Raw genomic sequence first — 23,688 nt, 5'->3', positions numbered from 1 at the left:
CAGCGCATTGGTCAGCACCGAGAGGGCTATCCCCCACTGGTGTGGCTAAATGGATGGTGCAACATCTGGAAATGGGTTCCGGTAGCTGGCAGTTAGTGTTGGTCAGGGGGATCGATATTAGGCGAGATTGAGCTGCATGGCTCTCAGCTGGTTTGGTCAGAGAGAAAGCTTGCCAAGAAGTTGGATCGGTACAAGTCCTATTCCCCAGGACCCCGACTGATCCTAAACAACCTGTGACCTCTCAGATGACGAAACGGCAGACAGTCTCTGAATCAAGATGGAGGGTTCAGATAGCATAGGTCCATGTAGCATCATTCACTTTCTACTACCATTTTAGATGTTAATAGCTGCTACAAATTAGTCAAAGATGTGTGTGTGTCTCCTGTTCGGTTTGCAGTCTCCTGTTCAACAGCTAAGCCAGTGTTGAAACATCCTTGTCTGGGAAACTGGCCACAGTAGACACATTTTCGACAAACTGTATATCTTTGCTAAATCACCTTGAGGAGCTATACTCTTTATGGATCTCTCCTGTAACACCAAACAGCACTCCCCATGGTATAAAAAGGCTCTGCTTCAGGCTGCCATCTTTGTGCAATATGCTCTATAATCTTAAAGAGGTGTCTATTAAAACAGGAAATTAGCTCACAAGCCACAAATTATGCATTTCCTATTGGCCTGTGTACCCAAAGTGTTCTCCTGTGCACTGGGACATTAGCACTACGAGAGGAATAAGAACAGCGCACCTGAAAAATAGAAACAGAAGTATTCACAGTATCCCAGCTCTTCAAATTGTATGCCCTCTGCTTTCATAAATGGCTGTTATACAGATGGAAGTGACCAGCAATAAAATACCAAGCGAGATCTATACACTCGGGCATGCTGAACCCTCCAGTGATTGCATTTTGACCCTGGCTGGAGTGGATACCCAGTGCATGCCATTCTAATGTCCTGATCCTGGAGCTGCATTGAAATGACACCACCTTGCATGGGTCCTAGTGATCCCATCGACAACCATACCATTGACATAAAACGCATCGAAAAAACATCAAATGCATTTTGTTTAATTTTATTTTTTAGGGGGGGTTCCGCCTGACCCCCCTTTTTTCACCTTAAAAACCAATTTTTACTAAACTAAACCCTTTACCATTTAAAAAATGCATTCAATGGGTTTTTTTCGATGCATTTTTTTCCAATGGTATGGTCCGTCAATGCTTTGGATTCGATGGAATGACGGGATACCCCTTGCACTGAGACTCCAGCTCCACCAGAGGAAACCATGCACAAAGAGCATCCCATTTTCCAGCCAAAACGTGACCCTATAAACAGATGGTCGAGTAACTGTCGGGTTTCTTTAATCACTATGGAATCCATTCCTCACGGAATGCATCCGACTCAGGCTTTATGATAATCCGCAAGATGACATCTAACTAGGTATGTTGTCAGAGTTTAGAGCACTGGGAACATTGAGATGCCACGTTCATCAGTGTTTTCTTAAGGCATACATCCTGCAGCCAGTTTGTAGATTCCCATGGCAAAGTGCTCAGTTGCACCAAAGATTTTTAAAGGATGAGTTGTGGTGGGAATCAAGAGAACAAAGTGCTTCGTATTGAGTTTCTAAGTGAGCCTCAGTGGTTCTTATGTAATACCCATGAAAGAAAGATCAACCGTGTTTAAGGTTGGCTTGCATTGCTGTTTTTATCAGTGTTCAAGGTGCCGACGTGTGTTTCGACCCCACAAGGGTCTTTATCAAGGCAATTTATATGATCTGGTTGGTAAGTATGAGGAGGTCCCTGTTAAGAGCTTCTGGTTGGTGTTCTGCTGAATAGCACACTTACAGGCCAGATTAGCCTCCGTAGTCAGGATGAGCAGTAGTCAGGATGAGCAGTCACTGACTGTCGAGGCTAATCTGGCCTGTAAGCGTGCTGATATGAAGAAGTAAATATGTAACTTAATGTGCATGGCTAGCTCTGTGCAAAGAAATAATTATTACAAAATCATTTCCGTTTTCCAGTTAAAAATGTTTACACTTATAAAAAAAAATACTACCCTTGGGAATGGGACTTACTTTTTTACTCCTAAAAAATATCATTTTAATCTCAATTTTAAAAAATAGGGAGTAAAATGCTCCCACTTCAAAATCGTATCTGGAACACTGGGCTTTAGGCAGCAAAGCTATCCTGCTAAATCGCATGTACTGAATACAAGAAACCCACAAAGAACAACTGATACGGAAGCAAGCTAATTTTACCACAAACTTCTAACAGTCTAAACATGTTCACATATGGCATCCATCCATCACCACATACCGGATGTGCCCCAGCTCTGCTTGCCCTCAGCATACTTGTACCACTGGTTTGTCTACTACCCTCTTTGCTGCTGCTCAAAAGGGGAATTCGATATGTCCATCGTATACTGCAGCTCGGCCGTGGCCCGTGCCATGCAAAGACATGGCCTACATTGTGGTAACTATTCAGGGCATCTCCTTTACTGAAATCCGGCTTCTAGGCACTGCTTGGCGTTCTTCCCAATTTCTTATACCATAACACAGTTGACTAGTGTACAATGGCCATCTCCTTGACAAAATAACTTAATTCAACTGCACCACGCTGTCATTAGAGACTCCGATGCGCCATCCTATTGATATGGCCAGTCGCAAACAGGACTGCTCTCGCATTTGATCAGTACTAAGGGGTCTACTACGTTTTAAAAAATGTATGCCAATACGGACCAATGTATCATATCTGTTATAATTTATCCCCCCATTTAAAAGACATCTATACCAGCAAGTGCAAGCCAAGACACCAACAGACTAGTTAAAGATACCATCCTATATTTTAGTTACCCATATCCACCATCCACAGGGCTTTTCAAAGGCACTGCTCAGTCTGTGGCGTGATGGACATTGGGAAATCTATTTGGGTAGGGAACAATGAAGGAAATGGATCAATTATTATGGTTACGTGTTTAAGGTCCCCGGAAGGAATCCTCCCTAAAAAAGTATTTCCATCTTTTCCTTCCCTTTCTTCACCCCAGAGCTTTCTTCCGCAACCACGGCTTGCTTGGAAGCCATTCACCACTGGATGGGCCTTGACTCTTTGATTATCAATAGCTCTAAAGCAGAGGTGATGTAATGCATGTGGCTCCCCCTTCGCCTTTCCTTTCCTCCATACCAACGCCCAACCCCCCACTGCCTGAATCTTGGTTTGCTCTTGGACAGAGATCTGAAATAGCAACAAGTCATTACTTCTGCCGGTTTTATTCTCTATGCTGTAAATATTGTTCACTGTACATTGTAATCCCGTTTTGTCAGTGCTGTCCCCCGCTTTCTGAGCCATCACTTCACTACTTTAAACTTGTAATGTTATTGCAAAGCACCCAGAGACGAGAACACCCAGCAACCAATGCGCGTGTATGTACAGATCCTCATATCGAAGCTCTCATTCGTATGCAAATGTATGCATTGGATATAAACGGCTAAAGCGCTCCATGCAATTGTGGATTAAAAAAAAGTATCAACTATATAGGGGAAAATATAGCTATTAGCTGATATGTGGAAATGCATCCGGTTGAACAGCCTGCAATGCAGATGAGCTCATGAAAACAAAGTGTCAAACTACAATGCAATGGTCAAGAACGGACCAGTGGCATTTGGGGTTTTGTAAAAGCTGCTTTTCAAAAACCGGTTCATTTAGCCAGAAGCGTATTTATCAAAACACATTAATGTTAAGTCATATTTATCGAGATTATTCTTACTTCCTTACCACTAATTAAACACTTGTCTCAAAAAAATCGGTTGACATAGTGATAGCCTGACAAAATGTTTTTGTTGATGCACTCCTAAAGTCAACTCATTTTGGATGCTAGCTTCCAAGACCCCATAGATCACCTCCTCAGGCCATGGCAGAGTCCTGAAGACCAATGTCTTGACATCGTGACACTGATTTTAAAAAGTAAGCAGTGATTACATACTGATTATGTCCATCCTTCCAGGCCTGGTGCAGGGCGGCTCCTCTTTATTTCTTTGGACATGGGCATTATTATAACTGATGGATTTCTCAGAGCGATCGGGATAGGACGTGTTCCATGGGCGCGTGTCCAATCGGCAATAATAAGCTTAGTCAATGGAAGTAAAAAGAAAAAGTTTCCCACAAGCTTCATTTCTACAACTGACAGATTGCGAGAAGAGTTCACCGACAACAGGAGGACGTGTCCCAGTTTGGCATTTCCCCGTTCAGTTTTTCTGAAATATCTTAGAGGAAAAAGTCTTCATGGATTGTGATCTTCACAGAGCAGAGGCTGCTATTTATAGCAGGTAGGAATCTTGTCCGGGATACAGGCAACCTATTGATGACTGCACACACATTCAAGACTTTCACATATTGCTGTAATACAAAATAAATGTTCTTCCGCAAAGAGCCTTCCAGATACCAGCAAAGCTGGTCAGCAATAGCAGCATGCTACGGTGTATCATTTGGAATGTTGGGCCTGTAAAAGCACTGTTGCTTGTGCTTTTATTTTTAGTTTGAGCTTGCGACACCTATAAGCCTAAACTATTGCAATAGAGCACAGATAGGGAGGAATGGCCTATGAGGGGGTACACAGGAGCGCCATCGGAAGCAGCCAGTGTCGGCCAGTGCGGCTTGACAGCACGCTGCACACTAGCAGGTCCACTTCTCTAGCTTCCCTAGCGTTTCCATTCATGTTCTCTGCCAGCATGGGATTGAAGAGGTGGTTGCACGGGACAGAGGTGCAACGGTCTCAGGTGCTGCCCATATTGCTGCATCGCCTGTATTGCCGTTAAGTTGCGCCATCTATCCCGCATCAATGAATAATCTAGCGGTGAGCACAGCGAGGTCCATGCAGCTCCGGTAGGTTTGTATGACCTGTGTGTGCCTAGGCGCACATCCACTCAATCTTTGAATTTGTGTATTTTATTCTAAGATTCGTAATTGTTTTCAGTATGCCCGTAACTAGGGCGAACGCTGCTCAACGACACTCATACATTCTACGGAATTGCACCCCTTTTCTCCTCAACCCGAGCCTCTCGGCCTGGGGGTAACGAAAGGGCCCTCTCATGAAGGCCTTCTATTTAGCATTTCGGATTTAGCTTCTGCAGAGCATAGCATTTTCCTCCCCTCCGCCAATGTTATGCAGGAGCCGAGTGACTGAGGTGCTTGCCTTGGGCACGACACATCTTGTCAGGCCTTCCTATACAGGGATAACACCGCCCAATTTTTGAAGGAAAAACCAGGCAACTGGCAGGCAGCTATAATGGTTCCCCTAGCTCAGGTAGCAACCTGATCTACTGAGGCGGGAGAGCCTGTCCAGGCACCAACTTCCATAGTACCAGTGGCAGACTCAACCCTGGTGGCAGACTCAACCCTGGTATCCTAACATTTGGCCCGATCTGTCCTTTTTAAATCTAAGTCTGGCATTATTCAGAGTCAATGGGTTACTAAAACTTCTATGCCTGTGTTTATTGATAAGTGCCTGAGAGGATTTGTGATGGATCTTAGAAATGTCATTATTGCCCACGTTGCGAAGCCCGTAGGGAATGAACCTAAGGAGGACCTTTAAAACAAAGTGTTGGCATGGTTATGCCAGAGGACAGATCCTGGGATTATTCGGTCTTCCGATCTTAAGGGTCGACACAGAATTGAATTAGACCGTTGGTGCACTCAGCAGAACAGGGATTGTGTCCTGGACTGGCGTGGGAGTAGCAATCGCTCCTTTTTTCTGAGTACTTCTAAAGACTTCTCTAAGCATTTGTTTATTCTTAAATTGGTGGTGGACGTCCGGTAGAACCTATAGTTTTGGAAAGAATGTCTAGGTCCGAAGTTATGCCCGTTATGATTTTTAGTTGCATTTGGCCACCTGTTTAATTATGCCTGCTGGAATATTGCTGCTGATCATGTGCTACTGAAATGATTTGTATTGGTTTGTTTTTATGGTGTCTTTTGTTTGTTTTTTATGTTACAATCTGAGGCCTTTGGGTGTGTGGCCCATTATAAAAATTGAAATAAATATAAATTAATGAATTAATAAATATGAGGAGGAACACACAGTCTATAGGTGTTTGGGTATGAGCCCAACCATTGACTGCTGATGGCCATGCTAATCCCTATGGCCATTCTCACCCATTCCTGCCTCTCTCCCCCAAACCACCTCCTAATGGGAACTCTTTAAAGCACGCTCAATCAAGCCTTACCATCAGACGTTGCACTCCATTGCCTGCCAGGTTTGTTATTATTTTTAAGCAGTCTTCTGAGGATTAATGACTTACTTTGAGTTGTAAACTCGCAGTTGGTGTAATAAAAACGGCTTACCAGGCCTGCCTTCAGCCACTCAATTTATAAGCATTCTGTGTCCTTCACTGAAGTTCTGTTAAAAAGCCCAAACTAACCAGGGCAGGACAAGCATTGGCTGTCCCTCCCCCTCTCCCCTGCGGATCTGTTCTCTGTTGGCACCGTGCACCTGACCACCCTCTCTCCTCCGTGCCCAGGTACCTGCTCACCCTCCTGCACTACCACCGGGCCACCCCTCGCACTGGGGTCTATATCTGTACCCATACAGCCCCCCGCTTTTCTTCCTGCGCTTATCAGACCTACCCTATCTGCTGCCTTAAACCTAGCACTTGCAAATAGCTAGCTGCACTACCACTGTTTGCTGTCTATTTATTGTTATTTATCCGTTTCTCCTCTGCTTCACACTTTCCACTTCTCCGCTCTTCCATGCACTTTTCCCCCTCCCCCTCCCCATCTCCCATGCACTTGCGTGTTCTCAATGTCACTGGGCCTAGTAAGATGGCTGTTTTGTTCTCCCCTGTTCCCCTCCCTTGCCGCGCTCTGAAACACTTGTGCACGAGCGAGATAGAAATAAAATATCAATATCAATGTATGGAAGGGATAATGTATGCGGACCAGATGCAGGAGGAATGCACAGTGGAAATCCTTGTAGTGCTCTGTGCACTTCCTCCGTATTGTCACTGCTTCAAAATGGGGCAGAGGGTTAAATGGAGCTGTAAAATCATTACCCCTCCATTTAACCAGACATGCCAACATTAATCTTTCCATTTGGGAGACAATACACCAAGTCCTGGTTTTACCTTTTCATTCTGGGACTTGTAGTTTATAACAGGGAAAGCCAGGACTACAAGCCCAGAATGCAAAGTTTAAAACAGGATTGCATTAAAGTCCCAGGAATGGATTGGAAAATCTAGACATGTATGTTTAACACACTGCCTGCATTTAAATTTAAGCAGTGTGCACTTTGAGTGTAGAGTCAAAAAGTTCTAGTAAAGAACTTGAGGGGCGAGGTAAAAGACAGCAGCCTTCCATCCTTCCTGATATACTGCGTTTCAAAATGGCGTTCCCTGTGACAGGATGTATTTTTCTGCTGGAGGAGCCACAGTAACCCTTGTGGCGATCACGTGTTTTCATCTCAGCTCTCATTTCGTTATTGCAGCCACAGTGACTGTTCTGGAACACTGTCCTCGTCTGTAGTGAGCTCCCAAACTTGGGGTGTTCCAGAGTAGACGGCTGTGGACAAGGCGTCCCAGCATGCTCTTGGACACCGTTTTGTGGGGCTTAACACTGGAGTAAGGCTCGGGGAGGTAAAAACCAAACCATGCTTATTTTCTTGTTTGTGCCTTGCTGATATCTACACCATCCTGTTCCTGCATGACCTAATTAGTTACAGCAGGCGCTCAAGTGTTGGACGTTCGGGTAAGTGTAGGATAGTCTGTGCTGCAGTATCAATTCTTGTGTGCAGGCCTTTTATACTCCGTAACTTTATTTTGTGAGCATCCATGGAAACATTCCCCCTTCCATTGGAGGGGTGAGGGGTGGTTTTTTCATTCTAAGGGTTGTAGTACTGGATATGGGGAAATCCGCGACTACACGTCCCAGAATGCAAAGTAAAAAAAGACTGGCTTTGTATCTCCTAAATCCAAAATGGAATGGGGCACGTAGGATTGTGAGATTAACATACCAGCAATTGTCAGCAGATCGGTCTTGTTTGTTTGGTACGCTACATATTGAGGAAATATCAAGGTACAGAAAAATCCCAACATAGACCTATTTTCCGTTTGTTGGACACTTGTTTTTCCAGTCACTTTTTTGCTGCAAAAACTCCCATGGATTTTGCTGAAGAAAGTACCATATACTTTATTCACCAGAAAAAAAACAATTGTCCCCTCATATGCCCTTTTTCCATTGGCTACAGTGCCGCACAGTCGCCTATTGTGCAGAGGAAAATATTGTCCTGGATTTGACCCGATTATCATATGTAAATGGATGGCACTCAATATAAAACTATGAATTGACTCCTAGTCACTCCTTGAAAGCAGCAAATCATAGTCACGGAGAGCTCACAACAATGCGGGTTACTTAGTTATCCTGTGTTTTGTCTGGCAGCTGTGATGGTGTCTGGGTCTAGACCCAGCTGGCTGGGTGAAACGTGCTCATGCTGCACGGCATCACCCTCGGTATTTTTCCCCCGGGTGGATGGTGGATCCCAAACTAAGCAGTCAACTTCTGAGAAAGTAGGATTTCATAGCCAAAAATTCAAATATATTGGAGGTAACACTGAGCGATTGTGTGCATCGGAAAATGTTTAAAACACTATTCCTCACACGGTGCCTTTGATATGTCTTTTAGAATGAATACTTCCATGCTGCTGTAAGCAAACGCATGTGTGTACTGAAAATCTGGCTTCAACATTAAACCCAAGTAGTATTCATCTTGGCACCCACGCAATCAAGACTTGTAGACTGCTTTATGAAGCAAGTGACATGCCAAAACAGTCGAAACACGTTACAACAGGTCAGGACGTGTGCTGCAGACACTGCTGACCAGAAGCAGTGTGCATTCAACGCCTGCAGCTTGAGAACGTCAACTTACAGACTTGGAGGCAGTGCTGAGGTACTGCATCACCATCTCTTTTTTCATTAGGAAGTCCTTGCCTCGTAAAGGAGTTTTTCGGTCTTCGTTTAAATTCATATCTTCCTAAAATGGGGAAAAAAACAAAAAAGCATTCAGTACAAGTTATTACCCACAAGCACTCCCCAGAGCAGCTTGCAAAATACATGAAAAAGTAATTTGCCTGTAGCGAAAGGCCCCGGTATTGCACATCATTTATAGAACCACATTTTTGGCAAAGCTCTTTTGCAAAAAGAGGTCATTGTTTGGGGTGGAAGGTTCCAGCGGGTATCTCAGTAGCGTCAAGGCTTTCAATGAGCAGCTCTGCTGCCATCGGTGGAGCAGCCCTCCCAACAGAGCCGCACTAGCTGGTGTTAAAATAAAGACAAGGTTTTGGACCTCCGTTTTCTTGGACTACTGCTAATGAGGCGTTGCAGGGAATTGCTTCCAGTAAAACACTACACTAGGGTGGACCAGACGTCCCGGGAAATCGCCCAGGGTTTCGGATGTTTTTTAAAATTTTTATAAACCCGTCCCGGGATTGAATGGGTGGGTGGCTATGGTCATGTTTTTTGGGACTTACTGAGCGTGAATGGGGGGTGGGGTGAATGCGCCATTTCCTCCACTTCCCCTCCCTTGCTGCTCTGCTTCAATGAGAGGAGTGTGCCTGTGGACCCCTGCAACAGGCCAGCGACATAGAGGTAGGATTACAGTTTTATGAGTCCTATTTGTGTTTACTGTAGTCCTACTTCTATGTCTTTGGCCTCCCGTTTTATTTTTTTTAATCTGGTCACCCTAAGACTTTAGTCTATGTTCAAAATTGATGCAATTAAAACAAAGGTAGAAAGGAGTTCAAAGGTAGGTCAGAAGAGTAACCGAAAGCAATGTTTGGATCAAGGAGGGGGGGTGGGGGGAGTGGGCACGCAACAGTGCCGTAGCTGCATTGTGACTCTAGATAAAGTGCATATGAGCTTAAAAACAACCAATGGTGAGAAAGCTATTCCTTTCGGTACACTTTCAAAGTTCTAAACTAAAAAAATCAAGCACTATATCAAAAACATGTATAACATGACTGGTCAGGGAATTCTGGGATTATTCTGGGCTGAAGCTGAATGCAACTAAATCTGAAATGTTTCCACTCACGGAGGCCACTCATAAATCCACAGAGTTACATGGGCAATTATGGGCCCCCACACGGGTGAAATATCTGGACGTAGAAATTGCACGCAACACACAAAAGGTTTGTTCCCTAATCTATGCAGCAATTACAGACACGGTTTGCGCCAAGATTGATCGGTGGTGATCACTTCTAATCTCGATAATGGGAAGGCTAGCCCTGATCCAAAAGATCATCTTGCCCAAATTGTTTTACTTGTTCACCACTATCCCCGTTTGGCTGAGCAGAACATTTTTCTCCAGAATCCATTGGGCATGCACAGTATTTGTCTGGAACGGTCAACCCAGAGTGAGCTGGCGTAGACTTACTGAAACGTACCCTCAGGGCGACCTTTCTGCTCCCGATTTTGAATTATATTATCTCACAGCGCAGGCATACTACACTGTATACTGGATAGAAGGGAACTCCCAGGCTCCACACTCAGCAATTGAAACGCATACACCGGGCCCATTGAAGCTTTTCACAGAGTGGCAGCAGCCAAGGTCAGACATGTTAACACGATTAACCAAACATTGGTGACATGCTCAGCCTAGACCAGATTGACTGGTCACTCCGAGAATGAGGTCTTATATCATCCGAACATGCGGCTATGGGACGCTCTACCTCCCCCCAACGCAGGAAAAGATCCTGGTCACTCATTGGAGGGACAAGGGAATACTCCGGTTTGGAGATGTATTTGTCAACAAACTCTTCATTGGCTGGGAGGAGATGACCAAGATCATAGGGGGCAACCCACTACAGAAGCTACAGTACCTAAGGCTGTGTTCGGCCATGGCAGAAGTATGGGCTATATGTCCCACTAAACCACAAATACACCTGGGTTTGGGATGCATGTTCATAGCCATCATAACCAAAACCCCCATTTCCACATTATATAAAATTGTGAAATCTACCCAAGAGGCACTACCCCTATATAAGGGAAGTGGGAAATCGACCTGGGCTATACCATCACCGACCAGCAGTGGGGAAAACGGTGTGCACTGACAAGAAATGTCTCATATACCTCTTGCTATCACCTAATACACTACATGTCCTGTACAGAGCTTACTACACCCCGGCCAGGATCAAGACCGTATACCCCTCAGCAAATGGGAAATGTCAGATGCGAGAGTGAGGAGGCTGGCATGCTCCACATGTTGTGGTCATACATGAGGCTGTCTAAATATTGGGCAGACATGTGTAAAGCACTTGATGCAATGGAAGATCAGTGGGATCCAGGTATATGCATGTTGGGCACAGTGAGCAAAATGAACCCTACTTGGCGCAAGTTGCTCAATCTCAGTTTGATACTAGCCATACGGGCAATACTGATGCGAGGGAAATGTTCAGAACCACCCACGAAAACTGATTGGGAGAGAGACATGACATGGACTAATGACTAAGTATAAGCCGGTTTCCTATCCAGCTATAACCGTCCCAGAGACATATAGCGCAGATACAGACAATACTTGGCTGATAAATGTGTAGAAAATGTGGACTCAGAAATACTGTAATAAAGCATCTAAGTGTACCCGTTCGCTGTGTATCCGAATGATGATGGCGGCATAGCTAATAGATTGTCAAATTATGATGTTGTGTCTGTGTAAGTTTAAAGGTTAAAAAAAAACACCTATTACATACTTAGAGATGTTTGGGCTCATCGGCACAGTTCAACTGTGATCAAAGATGGTTTCAAACATAAGAATCAACTATCAATTAAAGGATTAATACAGTTGCAAAATCTGCTGTTTCATTAATAAATGACTGATGAATTTTTGCCATTAAACGCTTTTCCAATCATTTGTTGAAGTAACGAGCTAGTGTTAATTGTTTGAGTACATTAGGAATGCAGGAACATTGCAACATTGTTTACCAAAAGTTGATAAAGCGTGGGTGCCATCTTGGAACCCTTTTTACTCCTGTAAAAGGGTACTTCGCTGTAAGAGTATTTCTGCCAGGGCCTTTGCAGAGTAAGAGAATCAGTGAAAGGCTTGATTTTAGTTGGCAACCTGAGTATTTTTCATTGATGAGAAGTAACTCCTAACCAGGAAAGGTTAGAAACTCCTGTTTTAAAGCAATCTAAGAAACAGAGCCATTGCAAGATCACAAAATGTTCCATGGACCCAATCAGGCCGAGACATTTTAGATACCTTTTTAGAAAAAAAATAAGACGACATGGCATTTTATTCCAAGATGGGTCAGGTGGGGAGGCCACTTGATATCGTCGTAGGCATTACCCTGTGGATGGAGCCCATCTCGAACAAGTAACCACAATCATTCACAATGTGCACACTACCAAAGCACGAAAGCAACGGTAAATCATGCCACCTTGGTAAAAGCTTCTTGGACAAGAACCCCTTTTAGTCAGTAGAAACCAAAACGCTTTGCTAATAGTACAGAGACAGAGTGTGCGGCATAGTACGGTCTTGAATTTACTGACTGAGTAGTGAAATCCGAGTAATGAATTAGAACTGGGAAACCGAATCACATAGCTGCGACAGTATGGTCAACATTCTAGTTGCTTTTGCTGTAACAAAGGTAGTATTTTGAGGAGCAAAGACACAAAGTGATGTCAAAAAGAAAAGACAGACTAGCGAGAAAAAGGAACCACAGAAGAAAATAGCAAAAATGTAGTTTGCAGTCAAGCTGGACGTTGAAAGGAAAGTATTATTTCACATGACAGAAAAGAGTAGCACACAGACCAGATCCAGTTAACACAAGAAGTCTTCATTTTTTAGATCAGTGATGCTTCTTGGAAGCAGAAGCATTGTATGGCTGAATCACTCGGAACAGGAGACGGGGGGTTGAGAAACAATCATTAGAATAGAACGTTTCTCACTAGTGAACGGATGGCAGAACCTGGACTGGTCATTTACGGCGTGTTCAGGCTTTTTCCTTTCATTCTTTGCCCCCTGGTCTTCATTCAAATATTCCTCGAGTCAGAGGGATACGCCATCCTCTACTAAAGAGCATTTTTCTAATCTGGTTAGAAGACACCAGTTCAGCTTGAGAAGTCTGGAATGTCCAACCCCATGGAGTGATAGTTGAGCGGCCAGTTAAAGATCCTGAAGTAGTACCACAAATCAACAGACCAGAAATCTAAACAACACTCAACAGGGTAAATAGGGTCATATAGATCGAGCGGGGAAGCACTACTTTCTATGGCTGTTGTTTATTTGGATACAAATCGATTGAGCACATAACACCTACCCTGTCTCAAAGATTAGGCCATGTAGAATGTGAACAATGACAATCAAAGTAATGCTGCAATGCATCCTGCTTTTTCTGTCTGGGCCCCCTCCACCATACATCATCTCTAGTCACTGATCTTGCATATCCGCAGTCAGACTTCCACTCTGGTCTGCCCCGATCTTAATCTCTACACATATAACCTCCTTCTCCCACCCTCATGCACAATTCAATTCCTTCCTTCCCATTATGCACGACCCTCTCCCCACAAGTGAACTCTTCCTCATCCATAGGCCGCCAATATCCTCTTCTCCCAACCTGCCCATGTGCAAGACTTCTACATCCAGGATCTCACCTCATACCACATTATTTAAATCTTCAGGTTTGAACGTCGAGAGAACATTAACAAAAAGAAAAGAAGGGGTGGGGCAGGTAGGTAACCTAGGCAGCATGCAGGCAGGACACACCCTTCACAGCCAGCTACCCAAGTGGTGAAGACGTAGCCAAGCAGAATTCCCAAAAACACCAAACTTGTGGCTTTTGTAGGAACGGGTTTGTCAAAAGCGACTACAGATTCATGGAATGTTCCAGCCGCTACTAGTAGTGTGCAGAGATTAGTTTGTCAAAAGTGGAGCAGCACGGTGAGGCACTTGGGGGACACGTGGAAGGATCAAAGTCTGATAGATTCCCACACGCTGGAGATGGAGGCCCAGGGCGAGCAAGTCAAAAAGACGCAATGGTTTAAAAATGGTTCCTATAGGGCAATGCAAAAACGCATACATGAAGACATTATTTGATATTATTGCACCTCTAAAATCCGAAATGTGTTTTAGTTAAAGCCATGGTTTGATGTTTGGATTTCAAATATACGTTACATTAGGTTAACTCAAATGCACCCACTACGAGGGTAACTGCCATAAGGAAATAAAGCGACATTGCACAAAGCGACCCTGGTGAAGCCGGGCAAGAGTGTACATGTAGATCCTGCTAAGACACACCTACTCCGCTAGTTCCTGCCAACCAATGAAACGTTTCCAATTCTGAACATGAAAAGCGCTCATCGGGAGCTAGAATGCATGGACAACATCCTTTGTCTAAGGCTCACCCCGCCCCAAACAAGGCGACAGCGGGTAATTATGGAAAAAGATGGTCTATTTGTGGACTTCTAAAATGCTGACTGTATGCTTCCCACAAACAATGCAGGTGCGTCTAATAGAAATGCACTCTTTTCTGCCATCTCCATCGTTTTCAACTACAAGAAGAAAATCACACAAAAAAACTATAATTTAGAACCACCACTGATGGCACAGCCTGTTACAGTTCTCAAGCTTTCAATTAGACCCACTGCTTTTTTTGGAGATGTACCGAACATGACAATATTTTCAACAACAATTTTAATAACTTGGCTTCTCTAAGCGAGATGGACTAAAATGATGCGGGGGAGAAGCGAGATTCAACTATGGATGTATGCCTATGGATATAAACCAGGGTCCTTAGCATTCTAATGCACTGAGAAACCTAGCTGTTCAGTGGACCCAAACACTCCCTCCAAAATGTAGTGTAAAATCGAAACCTTGCTTTACCATCTGAAGGCGCTCCTAAGAAACAAAATGGCATGTCCATGTCTAAACGAGGCCACTCGTGATGCCTGGGGGACGGCTGCACTACAACAAAGACCGTTCGTACTCTGCATGGGACCTTTGACGATCAAATCTCCTGGCTTCCAAGGGAAAGTTTCATCGATGCTTCAAAACAAGCACAAAGATACTCTTTACAGTCCACTCGGATAGCTTTATTTGAAGCATGAAAGAAAGGATCATCCCAACGCTAAACAGATTAGCGCAGAGAAGGCGAAACTGAAGCAAACAAAAAGAAATTCTCAGAGAAAACCAAACAGAAGCAAACAAAAAGAAAATCTCCTGTCAAGGGGGAACACTGTACAGTGCATCGAAGAGCATGCGGCAGAGCATTTCAGACTGCTGAAGGAGCAGCCACTCAATGTTGGGTGAAGGATCCTTGGCACAGGAAGTTGCAGAACCCCAGAGGACCTTGGGTAGTGTTCATTCACCCTATCCCGTGGGGCTGCAGATATAGAGTACCTTCTCCAGGAAAGCGTTAAGGGACATAACGGCCAGCTCGTATTTCACAAGGAAAACCATCCATAGCCAATGGCGAATACAGAGGACGGGGTTTGGGGGGGGTAATACGCTGGAAGCATGAAACATGCCGCAGCATTCGAGTAGCCCCTTTGTTCCTGGAGTTGGAGGTGGGCTTAAAGGCAGCTTTGCTTAAGAGTAGTGCTGTAATCCAAACTTGACAACAGCACGGACCAGAGATTCTCGGTCAGTTGATGGAACAGGGATACTTGGGCCTCCAAATATCCTAAAACAGACCATGCAGCATAGAGCACTGAAGAATGCCAATTCTGTGCACGCGTGACACGGATGTTATTTTAATCAACAGCAGCTCACCTCCTGCCCCAACTCACTTCACTTCCCTTTCGTTACTCCATATTTTTTTCCGTCCTGTCAAAGCCCATCCACGGGGCAAGTTTACTCCAACAGTTTGGTGAGGATTATCAAGCCATCTCAGGACTGCATTGAAAAGAGACGTAGAGCATCCTCGTCATACTTTTGCCAATACAGCTCATGCCTCTGGATGATATAACCCAGGGGCCTGACAAGCACATTCAATAATAACTGGAACAGAACTAAGCTAGGAGGGAGCCTACCAGGGTCAAATGTTATTGACCGGTCCAGCATTTCAAGGACTGAAATACTGCCCTGTTTGCAGGGCAAAAGCAAATCAGCCGCTGTGCAGACTAGAGTAGATTCTGTTCCAAAACTTAGATGAGGCTGACAGCCCTACATTATGTTATTCTATGTAATGTTATTTGGCATTTGTACAGCGCTCTATATATCATTGGTATGACCTCAAAGCGCTGGTAGGTTGAACACTCTTGGGGCCCTGGTGCAGGTCAGTTGAAAGAGTAAGGCGGCAGAAGGTGCATGGGAGAGCCGATTATGTGTGCAGCTGAAGCGACTGCGCATTGCTGCATCTTAGCATTAGGTGTGGGGGTATTTGATATCAGTAGAATGTGTGCAGTCAGGGCGATGGTCACCAGGACTTGGTTTTGGCTGCGTTAGGCCTGTTTAGGACGCTTATGTGTGCAGCTAGGCCAAATTCGAGAAGTATAGCTGCGTTTTATCAGAGATTTGAGGAGTTCATGAAGTAGTGTTCGTATGTGAGTAGCTAGTTAATCGAGGGGTGTAGGTGCATTCTAATTGTGTGTTGATGTAGAGAAGATGTGGATGTGTTGATGTAGAGAAGAGAGTGAGCATAGCGATAGGAGAGGTGTGTGTATGGGACGAGGGTTTGATCTAGCAGGCTCGCAGTCCCGGAATTAAGGTATGCAATTGCAGCATTCAGAGTGATCCTATTAGTAATTCATTAGTCGTCTTCATTGGCGTTATTACTCAGGATTTCTGAATATTTGTCATCAGCTAGCAAGGTTTTAGTAGTCCTAGATGGTCAAATTGGGCTTTACGGAAAAATCCAGGTTTTTAGAAAGGCCATGTAGTTGTGGGTCTATCTGATATGAGCAGGGAGAGAGTTCCACAGAGTAGGGGCTAATGTTGAAAAAGCAGATCCTCTGATCCTGACAGAGCTGGAGGCTGGAATTGCTAGAAAGAGGGCAGTGATTGATCTGAGGGTGCATGATGCAAGGTAGGGTTTTATCTTTTCTTGTAGGTTTGATGGGCTGGTCTTATCCAATGCTCGGTGGGTAATGCAGAGGGTCTTGAAGGTGGCCCTTTGTCCAACTGCGAGCCAGTGGAGGGTTTGAACAGCGGGAGAGATGTGGTTTCTGTATCCCGGGGCGAGGAGGAGTCTGGCGGCAGTGTTTTGGGCTCTTTGTAGTTTGTTGAGTTGGTAGGCCGGTGCTCCCAGGTATAAGGAGTTGGCATAGTCTAGTCTCGACATAACAATGGACATAACAGTGGTGAGTCTGTTGGGGTAGGAGAGGGAGGGAAAATGCGTCTTAGAAGTTTGAGGTGATAGTGACAGCATTTTGAAACATTATTGATCTGACGGCAGAGGGGTAGGCCTGAGTTCATAGTGCAGCCAAGGTTTTTCACTATATCAGAGGGTGGGGAGGTGAGCTGAGGGAGAGGGGCTATGGGAGGAGTTGTGTGAGAACGGCAGTATTGCAGCACACCATGATTTCAGTTTTATCAGGGTTCAAAAGGAGGTGGTTACAAGTCATCCATCGGTCAATATCACGGAGACAAGCCTCTAGGTCAGGGCGAGGGTTGGTGTTAGTCTTGGGGATTCCTAGGATAATATGGGTATCGTCGGCATAGTTATAGCAAGAGAGGTTGCACGTGCGGATGATTCCTGGTAGAATGGTCAGATAGAGGTTGAAGAGGACAGCAGAGAGGCATGGACCTGGGTGTACTCCAGTGTTGACGGGGCAAGCAGTTGAGACAAAAGGAAGACGGTTTGTTTCCTGTTGCTGAGGAAGGAATCAATCCATTGTAGTGCTGAGCCACGGAGTACTAGAGCGTGGAGGCGGTCAAGGGGATAGAATGGTCAATGGTGTCAAAGGCTGCAGAAAGATAATGGAGTATCAGTGCTGTGCATTCCTCAGAATCTGCATTGACCTCGAGATCATCCCAGCTCGAGATCAGAGTAGTTTCAGTTTCATGTCGGGGTTTGATACTTGATTGTGCGGGGTCAAGGAGATTGTTAGATTCTATAAAACTGGGAGTATGCAGTCCGGTCAATGAGTTTCGATAGAAATCTGGTGTTGGAGATCGGTCTGTAATTCTGGGGTTCAAGTGAGTCGAGGGATGCCTTTTTTATTTTATTTTTTATATTTTTTTTTAGAAGTGGCTTGACGTGCTCAGTTTTAAATGCTTCTAGGAAGAGGCCAGAGGTGAGGGAGTCGTTAAGTATAGCTCTTGCATGTTCATCTACCGATGTAGAGGAGAATAATTCTTTCAGAACAGAGGCGGGGCAAGGGTCGAGGGGGGAACCTGGAAGGTCTGCTAGCTGTTAATAGGTCAAGGAACTAGTCTCTGGAGATGGGTTTCAACCAGTCTAAGGTTGGTTGAGTGGGCGTCGGGGCAATGAGATCAGGAGGGGTCAGTGTAGGGTAGAGTTTCAAGTTTCAGCAAAGACAGTTTGGAATGAAGGGTTGCTGTCCGGTCAAGTGCGATGTTGTAGAGCTGTAGCAAGATGGAGTGGCAAAGTGATTGTGTGGGAGTGGATTGGGCGGAGGGGCAAGCAGGTTTTACGAAATTCAGAAATGATCATGTGGAGTTCTTTGCTGCTGTTGCCAGAGTTCAGAATTTGTTTATTTTAACAGACTTTTTTGGCCTCACGGATCTCCGATTTGTAGTTGCGGTGGTAGAGGACAAACAAGGATCTGGTGGGGTTGGTTATGGAAGTTCGCCACTTGCGTTCAATAGAGTTATTTTGTTTTTTGAGTGTCCTAGGAGGGGAGTGAATCATTTGGGTGACGGTCCTTTGCGTGAGGAGGAAGGGTGCACGGGGGTGAGCAGAATTTGAGATTCTTCAAGCCAGGAGTCGAAAGATTTGATAGTTAGGGGTCTACCACAGGACAGCGTGGCAGGGGGTTGGATTAGCAGGGCTTCAGCTAAGTCGGGGAGGATGTTGACTCTGTTCCAGCATCTGTGGGGCGAGGGTCGCCACAGGAGGTGGGGTTGGTGTGTGGATTGAGAAGAACAAGTTACTCTCTTACCTGGTAACGTTCTTTCGATGGGATGGTCCGACGTATTGCATAAGTATGACAGTAATCACCACAGCTGTGCTGCTTCAGAAAATCTTTCGGCGTCTGCGTCCTGCGTCGATGACATCGATATGCCGCCCTATAGGACCACCTCTGACGGCTGACGTCACTGGATGTTATAAGTAGGACGCACGACGCCCGTAGCCTCAGTTGTTTTTTTTTCCCAGAATGTGTGGCACCAGTCTTCTGCCAGTCTGACCACACAAAGCCTTGCGGAAACGTAAGCTGCAATCGCATAAGAAATTCTGTAGCAGGGAAGGCAGGGAGGGAGCAATATGGAATAAGTCGTCGGACCATCGAAAGTGCGAGTCGCCATCCCATCGAAAGAACGTCACCAGGTAAGAGAGTAACTTGTTCTTCGAGGGGATTGGGTCCTCCGACGTATTACATATCTATGACAGACTCCCAAAGCAGTACCAATGCAAGGAGGTGGGAAAATAATTTAGAATACAGATATTTAGAATGCCCAATCAAATTGCGGAGCAAAGGACTGCCTTGCCAAAGGCCAGATCCTGCCCACGGATGGATTCGAGGGAGTAGCGACATACAAAAGTGTGGACCGAAGCCCAGGTGGCTGCATCACAGATGTTATGAATAGGAACACCCCTCTGTAGGGCAGTAGAGGCAGCCATACCCTTTCTAGAATGGGCCCGCAAGCCGACCGGTAGGTCCTTACCCGCCAAGTGGTAACATTCAGAAATTGCCAGAATAATCCAGCGAGACAAAGTCTGCTTAGTCACAGCTTGTCCCAAACACTTTCCAGAGTAACCAATGAAGAATTGATCGTCCACTCTGACCCGGGACATGCGTGAAATATAAAAGCTTAAAGCTCTCCTAGGATCGAGCCGATGGAGCCCCTACTCTTCCTTACCAGGATGCGGAGGAGGATTAAATGCCAGAAGAATAACCTTCTGGCCTAAATGAAATTCCGACACCACCTTCGTAAGAAAGGAAGGACGAACTCTAAGGACAACCCTGTCCTTATGAAATACAGTGAAGGGTGGCTTACCTGAAAGTGCCTATAACTCACTCACTCTGCGAGCCGAAGTGACCTCAACCAAAGATACAGTTTTAAGAGTTAACAGTCTCAAAGGGCACGAATGCAAAGGCTCAAACGGAGCACCCATCAGAAACTTGAGGACAAGGTTCAAATCCCAACTGGGCACCTGGAAAGGTGACGGAGGGAACACATTAGTGAGCCCTTTTAGAAACTGAGAAATTAAAGGGATTTTAAAAATAAGAACACTCTTCAGACAAGTGCGTAAATATGGACAGCGCCACCAGGTAACCTTTAACGGTACCCACTTGCAAGCCCCTGTGGGCTAAAGAAAGCAAAAAAGACAGAACCACAGGAATGTCACATGAAAACGGATCCACATTCTTAACCCTGCACCAGTCACAGAACTTTCTCCAACGGCAACGGTACAGGGACTTTGTTGCGGGCCTTCTCGCCGAAAGCAACACCTCCATCACGTCTTCAGGGAGGTCCCAATCCATACACCTCAACCTTTCAGAAGCCAAGCGTGAAGGTTGAGGGATCTGACCTTTGGATGGAGAACTTGACCCCCCCCCTCCCGTGAGAGCAGATCGTCTCGGTAGGGAAGACGACGTGGAGGGCAGATGGACAAGTCGAGAAGGTACGGGTACCACGTCCTCCGGGCCCATGCCGGAGCAATGAAGATCATCCGGGACCCGAACCTCCGTAACCTCCGCAGTACTTGCGGAATGACGGGGACTGGAGGAAACTCGTACAGCAGTGGGAAGGACCAATCCACTACGAACGCGTCTCCTAAGGCTCCTCTTGGAGGAAATACCCGTAAGCAGAACCTTTCGCACTTCCGGTTGACACTGGAGGCGAAGAGATCCACTTGAGGGGTCCCCCAAAGGGCAAAGATCTCCAGGAGAATCTCCTGAGCCAACTCCCACTCGTGAGAGATCGCGCTCTGCCTGCTCAGAGTGTCCGCCGTCTCGTTTTCATATCCCGCCAGATGAACTGCCGAGATCGAAACCTGCTGGATTGCCCAGAACCAGAGCTGCATTGCCTCCCTGCACAGAGGAAGTGACCCTGCCCCCTCCCCATTTTTGTTGAGGTAGTGCATGGCCACTGTGTTGTCAGTCAGGATCAGGACATTCTTTCCTCGCACAGTCAGCAGAAAAGCCTTCAGGGCAAGCCTGACGGCCCTCAGCTCCAACAGATTGATATGGAGTCTGGACTCCGACGGAGACCAACGACCGCTGACTGTCAACTCGTTGGCATGAGCTCCCCATCCCGTGAGGGATGCGTCCGTCACAATCGTCACCTCCGGCCAGGGTAGCCAAAATGGAGCTGCCTTCATCAGATTGTCTTCGACGGCCCACCACAGAAGGTCCTGGGCGACCGAGGACAGCACCTGAACAGGGTCCAACATCCTGCCGGAGGACTGAGTCCACTGGAGCTTGAGTGCCCATTGCAAAGATCTCATCCGCAACCTGGCCTCTGGCACCAGAAGAATGCAGGATGCCATGAGGCAGGGCAATCTCAAGAACTCGAACGCTGGGAGACTCTGGGCATGCTGAAATGTCTGCACCATCTGCTGACCGTGATGAGCCCTCACCTGGGGAGGAAAACACTGCCCCAGGGACGTGTCGAGCACTGCTCCGATGTACTGGAGCCTTTGAGTTGGCGTCAAGTGGGACTTCTTTAAGTTGAGGGAGAAGCCCAGCTTGTGGAGGGAGTGGCAGGTGACGGACAGATGATCCAGGACTTGCTCGGGAGAGCGCGCCCTGATCAACCAATCGTCCAGGTAGGGGTAGACGTGAATCCGCCCTTTCCTCAGATGTGCGGCCACCACTACCATGAGCTTGGTGAAGACCCTCGGGGCACAGGTCAGGATCCGAAACTGAAAGTGCGAGTCGCCAACTACGAACTTCAGGTACTTCTTGTGCTTTGGATGGATCAGCACATGAAAATAAGCGTCCTTGAGGTCGAGAGACACCAACCAGTCCTGAAGTTGAAGGGCCAGGAGGACGAAAGAGTAACCATCTTGAACTTGTCCTTGCTGAGGAGTTTGTTCAAACCGCGCAAGTCCATGATGGGTCTCAATCCCCAGTCTTTCTTGGAAATCAAAAAATAAGGGGAATACCATCCCTTGTTCCTCTCCGCTACAGGCACCAGTCTATGGCGCCTTTCTCCAGCAGGGCCTGAACCTCCTGCACAAGGAGCAGATCTGGACTCTGCAACGAGCGATTCCCCGGTGGATTGTCGTGAGGCCTCTGCCGAAAGGGAAGACAGTAGCCGTGGGCTATGATCTCCAGAACCCACACATCTGAAGTAATGGCACACCATTTGACAAGATGCTGCGCCAGCCTTCCCCCAACCGGTGAACCATGGGACATGGCCTCATGACTGAGCTGAAGCGGCCGTGGCGTTGCCTGAGGGCAAAGAGGCAATTGCCGAGCGGCATTGGCACCTCGAGTACCCTGCTTTCCACCTCTGGTACTCCTACGGTGGCCCCTTTGACTGGCAGCTCCTCTCGCTTTACCAAAGGATGAGTAATAACGAAAGGAACCTCCCCTCCATTGCTGTCCCCTAGGACGAAAAGGCGGAGGTTGGCGAACCGCAGCGCCCTTCGACTTCGCTGCCGCTTCTCTATGGGCATAACAGTGGCGTGTTAGTGGGGTAGGGTGTGTGTGGAAGGGATGGGAGGTAGAAAGAGGGTGAGGAATTCCAGTGCGGGGAGAGGGATGCCGTGCTAGTGGAGAGGACTCGTGATTTTTAGAGCGCCAGAAAGCTCCCCTGGCCTGAGAGTTTGATATTGCGCACAGTGAATGGACAGGGAGTATGGGGATGTTATCAATGGATGCAAGCGGGATGATGGGTGGTGGTGTGTCTGGATGGGTTGAGAGGCACTCGTGGAGTTTGAAGCACCAGGGAGCTCATCTGGCTTGTGAGTTTGACATTGCGCTGGGTGTATCGATGGGAGAAGAGCGGATGTTCTCAATAGATGTTAGAGGGAAGTTTGAGGTTGAAGGGTTCTGAAGGGCTGAGGAGAGGGGGGGATGAGCGTTTGAGGGGATGGCGGCATTGTGCGCCACAGTGGTCTTCTGATCTCAGAATTGGGGATGGGGAGATGGTGGGGGGGGGGGTCTGCAGGTGAGTTCCGAGTGGAGTGCAGAGGATGGGTTCATGTGTTGTAGTCCGATATGGAGTGCAGGGGTGGTTCAAGAATTTGGATGCAAGGGCGCAGGCAGTGCGCAGGGGGGGATGAATAACGAGGAGAGGGAAAGGTGTTCAGAGGCTAGGAGTGGGGAGGGGGGTAGTTGAGGAGGGCTTTGTTGATGTGGGGTCATTGTCAGGGGCAGCACCTAGAGTCAGAGGTATCTGTGCAAGCAAAGGCAATGGCCCAGGGTGTGATACAAGGTTTTAGAGTTGGGAAGGCAATGCTAACAAGTCTCTTACTGTACGACGGAGGCCAGCAATTCACAGTCCTATCACAGTAGGCACGTTCCGGGTCAGAATCAATGCGAACAATTCTCCAAGTGTGCAACGCAGGTTAGCAAATTCAAAGTACTTTTACACTAAGCACTTTTTAGGTTTGAGTCAATACAATGCTAACAATTTTCTGAGTGAGATT

General features: G+C 46.4%; 1 protein-coding gene across 7 annotated transcripts in view; it reads right to left on the bottom strand.

Moving 5' to 3' along the window:
- DIAPH3 (diaphanous related formin 3) overlaps positions 1 to 23,688 on the bottom strand; it is a 2,562,783-nt gene that overhangs the window by 2,177,354 nt on the left and 361,741 nt on the right. For all 7 annotated transcript variants that reach the window (XM_069640497.1, XM_069640493.1, XM_069640496.1 and 4 more), the window contains one exon: positions 8,901 to 9,005. In XM_069640497.1, coding sequence (XP_069496598.1) covers positions 8,901 to 9,005 — 105 coding nt within the window. The remainder of the gene's footprint in view (positions 1 to 8,900; positions 9,006 to 23,688) is intronic.

This window comes from Ambystoma mexicanum, chromosome 7q, assembly GCF_040938575.1.
Source record: "Ambystoma mexicanum isolate Mex_15411 chromosome 7q, UKY_AmexF1_1, whole genome shotgun sequence".
NCBI classification, from domain to species: Eukaryota; Metazoa; Chordata; class Amphibia; order Caudata; family Ambystomatidae; genus Ambystoma; species Ambystoma mexicanum.
Note: the sequence above shows the minus strand (reverse complement) of the source record. Positions and strands in the feature narration are given on the sequence as shown.